The sequence below is a fragment of the Solea senegalensis genome, linkage group LG1, assembly GCF_019176455.1.
Source record: "Solea senegalensis isolate Sse05_10M linkage group LG1, IFAPA_SoseM_1, whole genome shotgun sequence".
Lineage (NCBI taxonomy): Eukaryota > Metazoa > Chordata > Actinopteri > Pleuronectiformes > Soleidae > Solea > Solea senegalensis.
In genome coordinates, this window is record NC_058021.1 from 30,598,461 (window position 1) to 30,616,366 (window position 17,906).

At 42.8% G+C, this 17,906-nt stretch overlaps 1 protein-coding gene across 2 annotated transcripts in view; it reads right to left on the bottom strand.

Annotated features, from left to right (window-relative positions):
• The window catches only part of map3k22 (mitogen-activated protein kinase kinase kinase 22), a 38,893-nt gene extending 22,605 nt beyond the window's left edge, over positions 1-16,288 (bottom strand). For both annotated transcript variants that reach the window (XM_044027579.1, XM_044027571.1), the window contains exons 1-3: positions 15,889-16,288; positions 5,618-5,702; positions 4,923-4,967 (exon numbers count right to left, since the gene is read on the bottom strand). In XM_044027579.1, coding sequence (XP_043883514.1) covers positions 4,923-4,967; positions 5,618-5,636 — 64 coding nt within the window. In that variant the 5' untranslated portion in view covers positions 5,637-5,702; positions 15,889-16,288. The remainder of the gene's footprint in view (positions 1-4,922; positions 4,968-5,617; positions 5,703-15,888) is intronic.
• Between the last annotated feature and the right edge of the window lie 1,618 nt (positions 16,289-17,906).

A 17,906-nucleotide genomic window follows, 5' to 3' on the forward strand; every position in this document is an offset into this window, starting at 1 on the left:
ATTGGCCTTCAGCTTCACTGATTTTTTTTTTACATTCATCGGCCACAGAAAATCCATATGATCGACCTCTATCGCAACCTATCAGCATAATATGTTCTTTCAAAAGCAAACTGATGGATATAGACTTTTAATACTTATTGTGTTATAGATTTAAATATAATGGAGCTTTACCACATTTAAAGTCACTACTCCAAAGTTTGTTTTTGACTCAAAAATGTCCTCTTCTATCAGCTCTCTCAAGTGAGAAGAAAACTTTCATTAGGTCGAGTCAGTGAGCAAACACAAACTTTGTCAAACCCAATATAGCAGCAGGAATGAGGTGAGGAGATGACGTAACTCCTCTCTCTCTCCACTGACCTGCACACTCCCTGTACTTACAGAGAAGCTCAATGAGGCAGTGCGATAAGAAAGAAAAGTTACACCCGCAGTGCAAATAGGAAAAAAAAGGGTGCAAGGAAAGGGCTGATGCTTATAAAATGAATGAAGTAATAAAAAAAAAAAAAATGTTGGCGTGTTCTGAGTGAAAGCACCAAAAAAGAAGAGGTGGAAGTGATACGACACGCTCATGTTTATCACTGACTGGCTTTTTGGCTACGTTTAGGATATTTTTAACATTTTACAGTCATTTAACCTCATGTTTTAAAAAATAGTCTGCTGATAGGAGTCTCTACGTGAATCAAAACAATAACAAAAGACCTTGATTGATGATGTAGGGGGATCAGCATGGAATAAAGAGCTTTGGCTCTCTTCTTTTTCCAGCTCATGTGTCACAAACACAACACTTCCTGTTCCCTTTCAAAGTAGAAGCACAGCAGCAGTTTCTCTCCCCTTTTTCCATTCATTTTTTGTTAATTGTGAAATATTTGCAGGACCAGCAGATAAGTGGCGTCATGCTGAAGAGTCCTGGGATTTTATTGAGAACAGAGAAAGAATTAAAAGCATTTAAAGGTTTATATTATATATGGCGACTTTCGAGGGCTCCGCAAAGTGGACGACGCAATTAAAAGGCGTCAAATGAAACTAAAAACACATTACATTCATTTTAAACGCAGAAATGTTACATATTGTGTCTTCAATTGTGTGAAAATGTGACAAATAAAATCAGCAAAAACTAAGAAAACACTGCCTGGGAGGCTGCACGGTCACGGTGTGTGTGTGTGTGTGTGTGTGTGGTCGCTGGAAGGCAGAAGTGGAAGGAGTCACTCTAAGGTCAAACTTCATGTTCATGTTCTAAAGGTCTACATGTCACCGACAAAGGATCGGGAAAAAGAGGGTATTTACGGGGCAGCCGTGCTGTAAATGCTGTCATTATGTGGTCATGGTTAAGTTTAGCAGTACCTGAGCATAGTCTCTATAAAAAACATTTTTTACTGACGCTGTGTTTTGTTTTTTTATGCTTGCAGCTGCTGTCCTACCACAGAATAGTTTTCTTGTTGCCGTTTTAGAACATTTATTCATCGTCTAACAATTAATCCTGCACCGTAGCCAATCCCGGCTGACCTAAGGTGAGGTCATACACCCTGGTGACTTTGCCTCGATGCAGTGCGGCATATCACGGCAAAATAGTACCCACTCAACGTGACACACACACACACACTAGTGTCTTGTGAAGCAGTTGTTTTCAGTCAATCATTAGAATCGGTTCATTAAAACCATTAATTCAGTACTTCCTCCATGACCGGAGCACAGTCACTGGACTAAAATACAGCGGCAGGGCTTGTGCTGTCGCTAAATACAGCCTACTGTATAGACTACTCTGTTAAATACGGAGATTTTAGATATTTCCTTTGCAAAGTGTTAGAGATTAAAGCAAGTTTTCAGGATTGTTAAGTGTTTTTAACTGATCTACATTTTGGCATTGTTCGGCTTGCTTCTTGTGTTGGGCGTCTCTTCCTGTGACGGCACTCTGACCAATCAGTGGCCGGCAGTCTGGCGACGTTGCGCAGAGCAGTTACTAGAAAAACTACCTGGTACCAGGTACTAGAGCCAGTGGAAACACACCATGATAACAGAGCAGAACAACCATTCGCTCTCACATTCACACCTACAGTCCAATTAACTTCTGCATGTTTTGTGGACAGTGGGAGGAAACCGGTGAGAAAACTCACGCACACACGGAAAGAACATGCAAATCTAGAGACCAGAGCAGTAAGGATGAATGAGCCGAGGATCCGCAGGTGATTATGAATGACTTCACAATGCAGAAAGAGTCACGCAGTCATACTCAAACAGGCGTGTGTGCAACAAATGACTGACTGGCATTACTCATTATTAAAATTAGAGAATCAACAACAACAACTACGGTGTTGCCTGGTAACCCGGGGTTTTGTCTGCGTTTGCTGAACACAGCTGTGGCACTTATTGTCATTGCCACTTGCTGCTGCTTTATTCTGCTGGTAATTCTACAGGAAGAGGGAACAAAAACTGATTCTTATTTTTATGCAACTATGTGCTTTCCAGACCTCTTCACACCTCTGGTAACAGGTTTATAACGACACATGGTTGTTTATATTACACGTGTCAGCAGAGGTGGGTGACTAACGGCTTGACCAGGTCTGTCCTCTCCGAACAGGAAGGAACTGAGTCACTGTCTCTGCTGTGAGCTGGAGCTAACCGCGTTATTCCACATCAGGGAATTAATGGCTTTTTGATTGAATCATTTAAAGACAAACATGAGGGTAAAAGGCCAGAGCCGCACTGAGACCACACCAAAAACAAACTAATTTCTTGAACAAATTAAGACACACATATGTAATTATATGATTTGTTTTTAAATAAAATAATTTACATAACATTCCGAGTACCAGAAAGGTTATATCTTCAAAAAAGTGTTTTGGTTTTTTTCTTTAAATCTATAGAATTATGTAAATCAAGTAGTCTCTAACTCAAATGACCTGAAGGGCCACCTAGTCTGGTCAGGTGGGGGCCAATTTGAGCGAAAACAACAAGCAAACCTGTTCAGAAGGGTTCTAATTAGCTTCTAATTTTATCAAAAATATTCCATCATGATGTGGCAATAACCATATTCTTTTCAGAATTTCAAAATAAAAGTTTTGATATGGAGTGATACATAGTTCCCACAAAAAATAAATGTATTAATACTCAAGTAAAAGAACGACACTAAAACTCAAACTCAAACTGAGTTTTAATGCACAAAAACACTAATGATATGAGAACATCTGTAAAGTAAATACCTGCACTACAAAAACACTAACACACCATAGAGTAAAAAGTGCAATACCCTCCTGGGAATTACTGTACAGTAAAAGTTTTAGAGGTGGAATGGAATTGAAATATTGTGCAATCGTATTGGCTAAGTTTTGTCACATGATGATTTTACAGCACTGTGTAAAAGGGCTACACAAGCTGCCAGTTATAACACATATGCTGTGTCAAAACATGGGAATATTTATAGTTATTTAAGGATTTTAATGGCCAAAAAAATCCAGATCACCGTCTGCCTATAAGTCAGTGACCTCTGCCCTGAAAACACGAGCTCAATCTTTGCTCCTCACTCTCTGTCTCAGAGTCTGGTGAGTGTTGTTTCAGTAGAACTGAACTGTCCCTGTGCACTCGCAGTCAAGGATACAAAACAAACAGTCACAGTTGCCTGGATGTGTCCGTGTCCGTGTGTGTGTGTGTGTGTGTGTGGATGCCTTTATGAAGGTCTGAGGCCTGTGTGCAGCAATCTATGGATAATAGGGCAGAGGGAAGAGTGGGAGGGTCGGTGAAGTGTGTGAGAAATGCGTGGTGGTTCAAAAGTGAAGTCATTACATCACGTAGGCCTGGTTCATGGACGCAGTCGTGGAAACAGAGGGAAAGCAGCGACATGTCGTCACTGGCAGGATTAACTACGGGGAGGTTTGGGAAGCTCGGGGACAACGGGACCCGGAGCGGCGTCAGGACGAAGGAGAATACCTGCACTTCGTTTCCTGAGCGCCTTGTTGTGTCTTGAGTGAAATGCGCAATTGCACAAGAAAAAGGGGAATTCCAAGGAAGCAAAGAAGAGAGAGCGAGAGAGAGAGCAACATTTCACAATGTGGGGTGATTGCTGCGCATTGCATCATCACTTAAAAGCATAAAAGCAGTGAGAAACTGTCAGTGGGTGAAATGAGGAATGTAGGAACTCTCGTCTGAGATAGTTTACATAAACAAGAGTCAGTCTGAAGTCGACAGTCCCAGGTCCTCAACAGCCACGGCAGCTAGTTTTGCACGCTAACAACGTGTGTGTAAGGGCCAGCGAGGCGGAGACTCTGTGTGTGTGTGTGTGTGTGTGTGTGTGCAAGGCAGGCTGCCTGAATGAAGACATTGAGGGGATTTCCTGGTGCTGAGAGACGCATCATGGCAAAGGCATCCAGCAGCCGGAGCCAAATGTGTCCTCACTCTGTATGAAGCAGCGTAGGCCGAGCTTTAACGCATGACTGACACACACACACACACACACACACACACACACACACACACACACACACACACACACACACACACACACAGGCTCACGCATGCACACACATACACACACACTCGAAAGGTCACGCGCAAAACGGCGACACACCTTGTCGTTTCAAAAGTGCAATCTGGCAATCCAGCTAATTCAACGCTTAATGGGTGTAATGATTAAAACGCTTGAGTTAATCTTTCACTGTGGATAACTCTGTTATAATGCAGTGCATTGTGGGTGTGTGTGTGTGACAGGAGTTGTGCAATTAATGTTTGGATAAAGTCCGCGCTGAACGTTTGTGAATGTTTCCATTCGATAGCTGAAGGTGGCGACGGTCCCACCTCTTGGGGAGGGTACGCTTATCTTACAATCAACGTCATGGGATTTTTAAATCTGAATCTGATTTTCCTGACCAACTGTTCACATTATATTCCGATTATAATAATATATATTATATATTGTATTGCGGTGAGGTCTCTACCTTGTGAGTTCCTGTGCAGTCCGGGTCCATTTTGGAGACCATCATCTATAAAAGAAAGAGCAACACGTTGGAAAGAGGCCATAAAATACTGTATAATTATGCTGTGCTTGGTTGTGAGTGAAGGAATGAATTAAATGTATTTGGTGAATACTCTGAGCATAGCTTTGCATAGAGTTAAACCCGGTCGAAGCAGATTTCCCATGATCCTTTTTCCAGTATTTTATTCTCTTTTGCTTCTGTTTAAATAAAAATTATACTTCCTTAAACCTTTGAAGTGACACATTTTCTATTTATCTATTTAATAGTCTTTTATTTCTATTGCTGGTTGCCATTAAGTGCTGTAGTAATCCATTTGTAATTGAGTACAATAACAAGTTTGGGAGATAAAAACATAGGATTGACCCATTTTGAGCCTCCAGGTCAGGTGCACATGCAAATTCAAACATTGGAACAACACAGTGTGTGTGTGTGTGTGTGTGAAACGACTTTTTGCATATTTGCAAGTGTGAAGGAGTTTTACAACATTTTGTGCTTTCACAGGCCTCGTAGGTGCGAGTAGGAACAAACGTGCTGTGCTGAAATCATATGGACTTCACCACAACCTGCGCGTGTGCAAAATCAATTCTTTCCACAAACAATGTGATTGTTCAGTAATCAGGCATGTTTTCTTGCATGCGCTTAAAAATAACACTCACCCATGTTTACTGTCATCATCAGGAAGTGGCCCTGTTGAACTCGAGCACAGAGCTCAACTTCTCTCCGCGAGCAAAGACTTCAACCCTGAGAGAGAGAGAGAGCGAAAAGAAAACATGGTTTCAACATCCAAGAAGAACCAAGTGCCATTTTCCTTCAACTCGGTCGGTGCACTTAATATTTCTGTGATTGCACAAAAACAATGACAAAACAGGACGCAGGTGGTCGTTTCAACACAAAGCCTTTTTTTGTTTTTTTCCTCATGATCAGTGGCCCCGCTTCTTTTATTTATTTATTTATTTATTTATTTATTTATTTATTTAATCTCTATTTAACCAGGACGGTCTCTTGAGGTTTCACATATCCTCTTTTTTTTTGGAAAAACTCCTGGCAAGCAAACAAACAACACCACGACAGCCAAAAGCTGCATTTAAAATCCCGCAAATGCCCCGATGTCTTTTTTTTTTTTTTTTTTGCCGTCATGGAGTCACTTCTCTGTGTTTGATGCCCGCTGTCCTCCAGATCCAGAAGGTGTGGATCTCGCAGGACACCTCAGTTAAAGACAACGGCGGGAACTTTAAAGACAAAGCCGTTCATGCAGACAAAGCAGAATAGTGGTTGTCACGTCCGATAATGGAGTCTTTTACGTCTGACAGTTGTGTTCCACTGATGACCAAGGAGAAAATGCAGCTGTGAAACACTTTCCATAATCCTCCGATGACTGTTTACACTCAACCATTAGTTCTATAGTAAGCTTCTTGCAAATATAAAGTATCACACACACACAGATTTGTTTTTTTGCTTTTTTATAAATGCAGGCTGTTCTGAGCGAAAGGGGAACAGGAACTAGAGACAGAGTTGCAGCGTTACATGTTGCTATATTAAAATGCATGTGAAAGTCACAAAACGTTGATCCGTGTTTGTCAAACCTGGAAATGATGATGGTCTCGAATGTCTCGTTCGGTCCACAAACCAAAATAATTCACTTTTAAAGATTTCTTTGTGATGTGGAGCAAAGAAACTAGAACATATTCACATTTAAGAAGCTGCAAAAAAAAACGCAATGCATCCATTATCAAAACGATTAATTTAGTAATCCATTAATCATCGATTAATCAAGTCATTGTTTCAGCCCTAGATGTTTAGTTTGTCCATTGTGGCAGCCTCTAATTCATACAGGTGACGTATCGATATTGTGGCATACAAAAGTCAACAGATATCTATCCAACGTTTGCTTACTTTAACCAAAATGATCAGCAAATATCAGCAACGGTCCATTTTTAGAAGGAGGAATAAGCAATTCTCCTTTTAAAAATGACATAGAAATTGACCTGTAAACTGCAAAACAAAGGCACAAACGGGCTATTTACAACTGACGTACGGAAGTACGAGGAACAGTTTGCTCTGACAGAGACGTCTGAGCATTAGCTGCGAGTCTCGCCCTCTCGCCCTCTTTGACTTTACGTTACTACTTTGCAACAGGAACACAAAGTGCTGAAGAGTAATTATGATAATGGCGTTGATCTAGATAAAGAAACAAACAAAAAAAAAAAGCTTTTAAATAATGACAGCATACAAGTGACTGTATATAAATCTCAACTTGTACATTTCGCAGTCTTGTGTTCCGACACCAGTTCTTACTAAAGAAACTAAAGAGCCTCCAGAGAAATGAAAGGCAACAACAACTCCCCTGACACTGTGCTTGAAACTCTCTTCACTGTCTGTTTGGGATGCACATCTTTGTGTGTTCTGAAGCCTGCACCACAGCACATGTGTCTTTTTTAAAACGCACCAGCCTGTCCACTGAGACACAGAACTCTTCGCTGTTTTAGCTTGAAAGCGTTTCATACAGAGAGCACTGAAGATGGAGCAACTTAAAGCCTGCGGGGGGGCAGGGACACTGCTGCGTCTGAACATGGGAACACGTATTATTACACTTGCAGTTGGAGGCACAATCACAACAGCTCATGAAGAGGAACGCTGCATCTTTAGAGGACCAGTCTGAGCTGAATCACTTATTCTTTTGTGCTAATACTGTATGTATATTTGTTCAACATTGATTCTATACAATGATTAACCTGACAGACATGTGGAACATCTGTTTGCACTTCAATGTGTGCCTGTTTTATCTCTTTTTTTAACCTGTATCACTTTCAATTCTTATCCAAACTACAACAAAATTTGGCACTGCACACGCTGGGGTCCTTATTAAAATACCTGCCAAGTTTGAAGCCTGTTAAGTGACCTGCTGCATTTGGAGACAGATGTTTCCTTTTGTGGGTGCCCCTATGTATCCAGGTGCATCTCCTGTGTCAACACTGGGTCCACAGTCGCATTTACTCCCCACATCTTCTCTAGCTCCTCTCTCAGCCCCTTGGTTTTCTCAAAGCTTCTCGTGTTCCTTCTTCTTGATGTCGCTGCCACGTGTATCACTCCTGCACTCTTTCTGCTGCTTATCGACAACAACTATGTGCGGTTGATCTGGATCTGGAAGTCACAAAAGGATCTTAGCCCCCAGTCGTTCTCGACCACCCTTGATCCTGCGACCTTCAGTCCATACTTGGTGCAGATGGAGCTGAATATTTCAGTGGTTAACACTTTAGCACAGGGGGCTGGGGTTCAACTCCCAGTAAGGGTGTGATCATCAAGTGGATGATGTATATGCTATAGGCATGTACCTTAAACATGTGTGTAAGTGCAAATGATGGAGCAATACCCGGCTTGGACGTCACCGGGGTCAACAAGTTCCATATCAGGTGTTGAGGAACCAGGACAACCTGTTGAGAGGGCCCCTGGAACACACACCGTAACTGGACTAGAGCAGAGAATAGTATATATATACAAAGTGTTATATAAACCTTTAGGAGGCAGCACAGTGCTCTCTCTGCAGCACAGCTCAGCATTAGGCTGTGCTCATATGGTGCTGCTGACCACACATGAAAGAGATGAGGAGCAGCCACAGGACAGGTGGCCTCCAAACACCAAGCCGCCCGCTCCGCCGTTGCTACACACACACACACACATGAACGCGTACATGCTCACATGGGAGCAGAGCAGCCCCTGTCCTGTCCTGTGCCAGTGAGTCGCCAGATGGCCCATCTGCTTCGCCCCACTGCCCAGCGTGATACCAGGCTCGTGGTGCCCACTGATCGCCAGCCCAACTCTCCCCACCTGCCTTGGCAGGCGGGCAATGTGACAGCCCCGCTTGTTGAAGATCAAATGCTAATCGCCGGCCCCTCGTGTTGCTCTGCTGACACACATTCTCCAAGAGAGGAGACAGTCTGAATGTCTCTCTATAACTATATCATTTGTCAAGTGAATCATAAAGTGAACCCACAATGCCGAGCGCATCCAGAGGCGCTTCAAACACTCGTGATGCGCATCACCATTGTGGCCGTGTCTGCTTTGTCACATGACAAGGACTGTGCTGAAATACCAGAGCATGTTAATTAAAAATAGGACAGCAGAAGATGGGATTTCAGGGAATTGTTCAAGCCAGACAAAGCAGAGCTTCTCAAACCACACACATATATATTTTATTTTTTTATTTTTGTTGGAATGACTGAACACAAACCAGCCAAGACGACGCATACGAGCAAATATATGCACGTACTCCATCTTCTCTTTCAGCTCCGTTACATCACTTTCTAGCAAAGTAAACAGTGTGGCTGCAGGTCTCAGAGGGAAACTCCCACTTCTCACATGAGAAAGACATGGAGGACCTCCTCTGCAGCTGCGTGATGACCTCAGCAGTAAGAGCTCATCTATTACATCACTCCCGTGGAGTCCCAAAAAAAAAACATCAAAAGGTCTACTTTCAAACTTTTCATTCTCCACATGCACTTTCCTGAAAAATCCACAGCTGTGAGGTCAGAACACTTCCATGAAGGAGGCCGTGGAAACGTCTCCTCTCCTGGATGTTCTTCTCCACAAAGCTGATAGGTTTAAGCATTATGTGAACTCATTTGACAATAGTTTGTTTTATAGTTAAAAGTTACATACTGCTATCTTAAAGGTTGTATTCATAATAAAACCTCACAACAAAGCTGCAATTGAGATCACATTCATCATAACGAGACGGCGAGCTAGTCACAATACCCGGCAGGCTATCTGAATTTTAATATGGGCAGGAAGAGAAGAGTGATTAGTGAGCGGCGAGTATTTAGGTGACTTACACTTTTTTATTTTTTATTTTATAAAGGTCAGCAGCGGGGGTGTCCTGTCTGCTGAACGCGTGCCAAAAGGAAGCTGTGGCCACCCCACATGAGTCAGAAGGGTTGTACATGCCGATTCTGGGAAGTAAGACAATACCCCGCGCCCTCCTGCGCGCGCACACACACACACACACACACACACAGAGCAGACTGAGGGCTTTCAAAGCAGGGAGAAGTGGCAGAAGTGTGCGGGCGGTAGAGCATCCTTTCACTCCACGTGGGGTTTCACTACTCATTTATCGTGACCTTTCCCCCCTCATACTTTGTATTGGGGTTGTTGGAAAGATGAGGTTTAGACTTTGGGAGACGAGGCTTAATGATGTTTTCCAACAACACATCGAGAAGTTTCTTTACCCGTTGTCAGGTCGTGAATCTCTGATTTATAAAAAAAAAAGGGAGCTTTTGATACGAAGCCATTATTTACACATTTCCCTTCGACTGTTGATTAATATTCAATTTGAAGCACTGTGCCAGTGGTTCAAGGTACACGTCTTACATGGTACAATGTTAACTAAAAACAGCATAAAAAATGTCCTAGAGAGTTTAATTTGCTTGTTTTGTTGAACCTACGAGAATGATAATCATAAATCCAGAAATATTTAATATTTTGGCATCTTTTGGGCTGTGCGGATGGCAGCTGGTTGATTTGCCTGTAACTGAGGGGAATTGACTGAAATTGTGATTTATTTTGTGGACAGAGTTTGGTGCAGACCAATTTCCAGACGGTGCATACACAATAACTCGGGGGATCCGCTGACTTTTCTTTCATCAAGTGCCTGTATCACGTTGACATGTAAGTTCAAGTCAAACGATTACTGTAAAACAAAGCTGAAAGGAGAAGTTCATCCACTGCTGCTTCCATCAGCAAGTTCAAATGTGCTATTTTTGCAACTTCTGTATATGAAGTCATCGATTAGGATTGATCCATGTGACACAAACTGACCAAAAAAACTATTATTTGTCACCATAAGCAAAAAAAATGTTCTTTGGTGCAGGAGAGTGAAGGAGTTGACAAACTTCAGCTTTGAGTCGCCAAAAAGTCGGATTAACGGTAAGAAATGGCATCGGACATAAACCGTTGTGACTTTACATCAGCACTTGTATTCAAGAATATATTTAGTTCATATTCAATTTATGTTTAGATTCAATATGATAATAGGATAAGATTTAATAAGACGTGGCTCGTGCATTATAAGAGGAAAAAGAACTGGCGGTTTCTTCACCTCACAGTTTGAAACTCCAAGGAGACTGTTAGACGGAGGAGAGAGCCGTGGCTTTTTAATGAGGACACAAAGGAGCGTAATATGAATAGTGGCAGGCAGTGGACGCTGCATGTTAACGCAATTGACTGGTACCAATCACACTCCAGTGTAAGAGGGTCCTCCTCGGTTGAAAGTGATGGCTCTATTAGCGCGGAGATAAGTAGCGCTGTCTCACATTATCATTAGCTGCACACAACAGCGGCTAAATATAGCAGGAATGAACGATGAGTGGCTCTCCCGTCCATGTCCACGGTATATAACATATCCACTCCTCAGATCGCCGGGGCTTTATTCTCACCCCTCGAGAGGAATCTCAGCACAATCTGTGGAGTAAGCTGTTCTTTCCATTATGCGGTGACATGCTATTACAAGCACATTCATTCATTGTGTTCCTCCACCCAATTGCAGCCATGCAGAGGCCGCCCGTGGACTACACAGGACAGAATGTCAAACAGCTGTGTTAGAGGAAAAGACAAGACAACTCACTACTTTTTTTAAATCTTAATATCTACGCGCAGGAGATCCAGTTGATGTCGGGGTTTTTTTTTTACATAACGTTGTCCACAAACGTGTCCTCAGTGTTATTGTGTGACCTAGTCTGGCTGTCCTTGCAGGCCCTGGCTCTGCTGCTGCTGCTGCTGCTGCTGCTGCTGCTGCTGCTGCTGATGGCATTGTCCTTAGAGCCAGACAAGCAGTGCAGACAAAGCTCTATCAGGACAACTTCCTCTTGCTCTCTGGTAAAGAGGAGGCGGGGGGTCGACTTTATTGGAATTCCACGGGTAAAGAAAGGCAGCGCAGAGTGAAGTCAGACCCCCTTCACTTTCTCATGTTGCTCTCACGAACGCTTCATCCAAAGTTGCATTTTCTAGCCTTTACAAAAGTGACGAGGCGAAAACAAAAAGCAGATTTAGTTTTACATATGTAATGAGGTCATAAATCCAGCGGCGTACAAAAGCGACACAGTCAGCACTTAGTGTTGTACGTCAGCTTGGGTGTGCCGCAACCTTCTTGGCACACCTGTATTTGTGCAGTGCCAAACTTTGTTCACGGCGCTCTGCCGCAATGTTTTAAGAGCGTTGTAAAATCTATGGGCCGTTCGGGTTTATTCACTTTATATTCACAAGGGTTCAAACCTGGTTTTGACTTGGTCATTCCAGGACAGAGTTATCTTTAGGTCACTGCCGTAAATCTTGCCAAATTTTTTGCCAAAGTAGCTGGCTTTGCTGTACCGAAATGTTGTGTAATCCAGGAAGAGAGAATCAGGTCTTTGAAAATTTTTCCTCCTCTCATGCTCAGATCTGTACAATCTGGTAATGCCTGAGAGTCGTTCACCGAAGTATGGCTTCTTTCTAGCTAATCTTTATTAAAGATTGCATTGTTGGATGATGACTTGCAAGGACACTTGTCTCTCTGACTGGTTCTCCCACCACTGCAGACCCCTGAAGCCATATTTACAATGGATACTTGGTTTTCTGGTATTTGAAATCTGAAAACACAAACGCTCCCTCGGTCAGGTCTGATAGTATTGCTTGACGGAGCAGAAAGTTACACACTGCAGCTTTAACGTCTGTGTTAAGATTTCTACACGTTTTTAAATTATTCCTCAAACCGTGTAAAACTCATAATTCTCAACATCTAACAACACTGTACTGCACTGTACTCGTGCTAAAATATGACAGATGACGGCAAATCTGTTTTTGTTTTTTGCCGTAACCAGGCAACATCTTTAAAAACAGGCCTAAAACAAGGAGGATAATCAGTGTGACTGCATGAGTCACCGTAACCTTTGACCCCCCCCCAGGCCTGCAGTCAGTGTGTGCGTCTGGCAAGCGGTCAGGCTTCTGTGAAGTCAGCAGAACAGATGCAGTATGACATCACACTCCTCACCGAGTGTACGTGAACGACGAGGGGCCGCGTTCTCTCTGAGGAAGACGCCGAAGCAAATGATTCACAAAGGGAGGTGGAGTGGAACGCGTCCTGAGAGTTGACAGGAGGGCGTGATGAGACAGTTAATGGATGAACTCTCTCTCAGAAGTGAGCTACTGAAGAATAGAGAGCGAACTCGGCAGCACGCGACATAACTGTCCTTTTTTAACCCTTTTAGACCTTTTTGTTTTATGGCTGTGGAATTGTCAAAAGATGGTTCAATGAGTGAGTAATGAGGAGCTTCTGCCCCCTTTTCCAAGATAACTTTCACTTCCGATATCTGGCAGTTATTCAACCGTTTAGGAAGCACGGGACTGAGAAGCTGACGTCACAAACGTCTGACACACTGGTGAGTCTTGTCTGTGATTGGACGGTCGTTCCGTGGTCATTTAGTATATCTGCTTTCTGGAGTCCATGCGTTTGTTTGTTATCAAACCACCTCATCCTCCACATGAGGGTTGCGCGTGGTGCTGTGCCAATCTCAGCTGACGTGTGGATATCACAAATGGTCTCGGAGTTACGGTAATGAGGAGTACGCGTGCCAAACCCTGTCAGTGGTGACAGGATGGTCGCAGAAGAATGTTCTTATTTTACAGGCATCTCTGATTCCAGGGCTTCAACACCACAGCTCAATCACTATTACTATTATTACTACATCATATTAGTTAGTGACCATAACTAATAGTTAACATTACTAACATTGTTATTCTCCTCATGCATGGCTTGTCCTTTTCTGAGGGTCACACGAGGAGCTGGAACCAGTCCCAGGTGGCTTTGGGGCAAGAGGCGTGACGTCTCATCTATGTCCTTCTCTCCATTCCATTCTTCTTTTCACCCAACTTTCCTTCACTCACCCCCTTCTCTTGCCCCTCCTTTCCCTCCTATCTCCTACTGGTCAAAGCAGATTTTGGTATGCTCAGAGTCTGGTTCTGTCAGAGACTTCTGACTGTTAAAAGGGAGTTTTCTCTCCACTGAAGCCAAGTGCTTACTCATTGGGTTTCTCTGGAATAATTGTAAATGTAAAGTTCCTTGAGAGAACGTGTGCTATGAACCGGCGCTACACAAATAAAACTGAATTGAAATCTAAAGCTGTAGTGTGTAATTTTTAAACCAATGGCAGTTGAGTTTGCACTAAGACATTCCCACGTTGCACACAGGTATGGAAGTAAAGTGAAATGTGAGTCAGCTGTGAACGGTTGCAATAGGGACCTAAAGTCGTCCTCTGCAGGTTCACCGGAGGAGTGAAAAAAGTCTGACGTTAGTGCCCATCTCCGTGGCTAAAAACGACAAGAAGCACCTACAAAAAGTCCTCTCGTAATCCTCATAGTCCTGACATTCTGTGTGTAATCTGCAGCAGGATAAGGATGCGTCTTCCTCTGACGATCACCACACAAGCTCAGGTTCAGATTAACATCTACAAAGTTCAAATCTAATTCAACTCCGATTCATTAGAGACCACATTTGATGGTTCACAATCATAACTAATCACTAACAACATAAAAATGTCATCATAATACTGTATTTGTGCAAAGAGAATATAGAAACGGAAGCCATCGCTGCAAATCCGTGGGTGACATTTATCTCTAGTTGACGCCACGTTAAAAGACGTTTTGTATGATTTTGCACGGGTTTTGAGGTGACCTTCAACATTCATATCGCAGGGCTACATATCAAATAGAAATCTGACCTATGACCTCATGCTGAAGTGGCAAAAATCTCATTTGAAACTGTGTGCACACACGACAGCCCGGGAAAAATAAAATCTGATGTGGGAAACGACGACGCGTCACTTCAGCCTGGTAATCTGAACATCGGCCCCATTCCAGACCCATGCCATGAAAACACAAGCCGTGACCCAGTGCTCGTGTCTCTGGCTGGCATTTGTTTCCGTGGGATCCAGTCCTGTTATCAGCCAAATGGATTGTTTTGCTTGAGGCACACCAACCATATCTGTGGGCGGTTTCGACTTGACAGTTTGACTCTCACTTTAAGGCGATTTCAGAGCCCTGGGGCCATGTCAATGTGCTGATAAACTCATGTGTCAGACTCCAGCGAGTGCAGTTCATATTGATTTGATGGATAAACAGGATGGCCTCATTAAAATCTAATTTGGCAGACGGTCTCAAAGGGTCTGCCATCGCAGGGATGTATGTGCTGAGCAACGGATGCAGGCTCAGCAGCATCCTCATCATCTCGACGTGGACGTAAGACGTAGGGGGAGAGGACGGACCTTTTTAGGACAAGAGCTGAGGATCGGGGAGAGCCCGGTTTTAGCCGACCAGTGTGAGTCACAGAGGTTTGGAAGTGTGACAGCAGCAGAGGGGAAGAAAAGGCACAGGAAGGATGAATGAGTCCACAGGCAGAGGATGACAATTACTTTCCAGAAAACCCAGACGTCCCTTACACCTCAAATCGAGCAACTGGCAGCGACAATAGCCATTCAAAGTCAACACAAACCTTTTTTTACTATCCACAACAACAACAAAAAACATTCTCATTGCAATAAATGGGATGTAGAGGCTTAGTGGTTGCCCAAATAAATCTGACTGAAGATAATTTTCTTGCAGATTTCTAAGTAAAGTAAGTTTCAGTGACATGTGGAGAAGTGTGACCTCACACAGACACAAAGCTGTGTGCTGTTGTCACAGTAACTGTTTCCACTTGCAATAATAATAATAATAAAGGCCTTTCCAGTCGTGCAGCTTTAAGGTAAAGATAATATGCATGAATGCGTTTATTTGAACACAACATAACTCTGGATTGTCAGACATCACGGGTACTTTTTGGGGGGGTTATTTCAAAAATAGAACCCTATCAAAACAAGTGGTAGCAAACAAATATAAGGGGGAACATAAATCGAAGCGTTGTTACCTTGTTATCTGCGTGACTTCATGTTCCCGTTAAAGAAACTTCTTATCACTTCTTATCACAGAGAAACGACAGGAAGGGCAGAAGGAAAAAATCCAAACAAATGCAGAGCAGATCTCCCCTAAACAGTGGCGCTGGTATCCGGAAACTGCGCTCTGTGCTGAAGAGCACAAAATTACAAACACGAGCTAAACTCGGGCCCCTGAAACTCTTCTTCTTTTCCTCCTCCAGGCGTTTGAATAATCCAGAGCGGCGGCTCGCGTTCACGCGGAGAAACAAAGTGCAGACGGTCGCTGAGTGTCGGAGTAAAGTTTTTTCCAGCCTGCGTTTCCTCTGTCTGCGCAAACACACTCCACAGCAGCGGAGTTTGTCCCTGGAGCTGCGCCTCTGATGTCAGCAGCAACGTGAGCTCCAGGAAGTGGTGACGCGCTCCGGTGCTGCGCCGCTGAAGAGCAGCGACTACCGCCCCCGTGTGGACGCCTCGAGGAAGTACAAGACCAGTTCAATCAACAACCGTCAATTTTTTTTGATTTTTGGGCCATAAAATGTCAGAAAATTGTTTGTTTACAAACCACAGATGTTGGGTTTACTGACAAAGATGGAAAATAAATACATTTATATTTGTAAAAAGAAATCATAGAAAAATCATAGAAAAATCTAAATACAATGCATTAGATTCTATTGTAATTTTTTCCTTTCATTTCTAAATTATTATGTTTTTGTATATTACATAAGGTGACATTCAGTGTCGAGAAAGGCGCAGACAAATACAATGTATTCTTCTTATTATAATCAATTTATCAAGTAAATTGGGTCAGTAGGGAGAAAGAATATAGTAATAATAAAAATAATAGTAATCACAAAATAGCTTATTATATTGATTATGATGTGGATGCATTCAAACCTCCAGCTGCTATGATTATTGATACCAGTATATAAATAGATATAAACAGGTAATTAACACTTAAAATGTCCTTATAGCTGCCGCTAAATGTAGTATTACATAACATGTTAAATATTTACATAATGTTTTTTAACGCTAGATTGGAATTACATAAGTAAAAATCATATTTAAAGTCAATTTAAGTGTGAAAACTGGGGTTTTGTAATTTAATCCAACTTTATTTATAAAGCACTTTGCAACAACAGCTGAAACAAAGTGCTGTACATCAGAGATAAATAAAATAAATACAAATGTAGAAACCTTGAAACCGACAGTGAACAATACATGTGCATCACAGAGATAACTGGTTCTCATAAGTGTCTACAGTGTGACGGCAGAACATCCCTGTTAATGACACTCTTAATCATCGTGAAGGGGGGAAAAAAACTAAATGGCTCAGTAATTTTTTATCTCCAAACAAAATGAATGTCTCCAGGGATCCGTTCAGTGATTCCCCTGTGACTTACACCTGTAAACATGTGTAACATCAGTAACTCCCCTGTGACTTACGCACATGTAAACATGTGTAACATCAGTGACTCCCCTGTGACTTACACACCTGTAAACATGTGTCACATCAGTAATTCCCTGTGACTTACACACCTGTAAACTCCCCTGTGACTCCCACACACACTGTAAACATGTGCAACACTCAGTGACTCCCCCGTGACTTACACACCTGTAAACATGTGTCACATCAGTAATTCCCTGTGACCACCTGTAAACATGTGTAACAACAGTGACTTCTGGTGACTTACACACCTGTAAACATGTGTAACAACAGTGACTCCCCTGTGACTTACACACCTGTAAACATGTGTCACATCAGTGATTCCCCGCCCGCGTGACTTCACACACCTGTAAACATGTGTCACACCGCGATTCCCCCGCGACTTCATTACCACCCAAACATGTGTCACATCAAAGATTCCCCTCAAGTGACTTTACACACCTGTAAACATGTCACATCAGTGATGCCCCGCGACTTGCTACCACCCGTAAACATGTGTAACAATCAGTGATTCCCCATGACTTACACACCCGTAAACATGCTGCGTAACATCAGTGACTCCCCTGT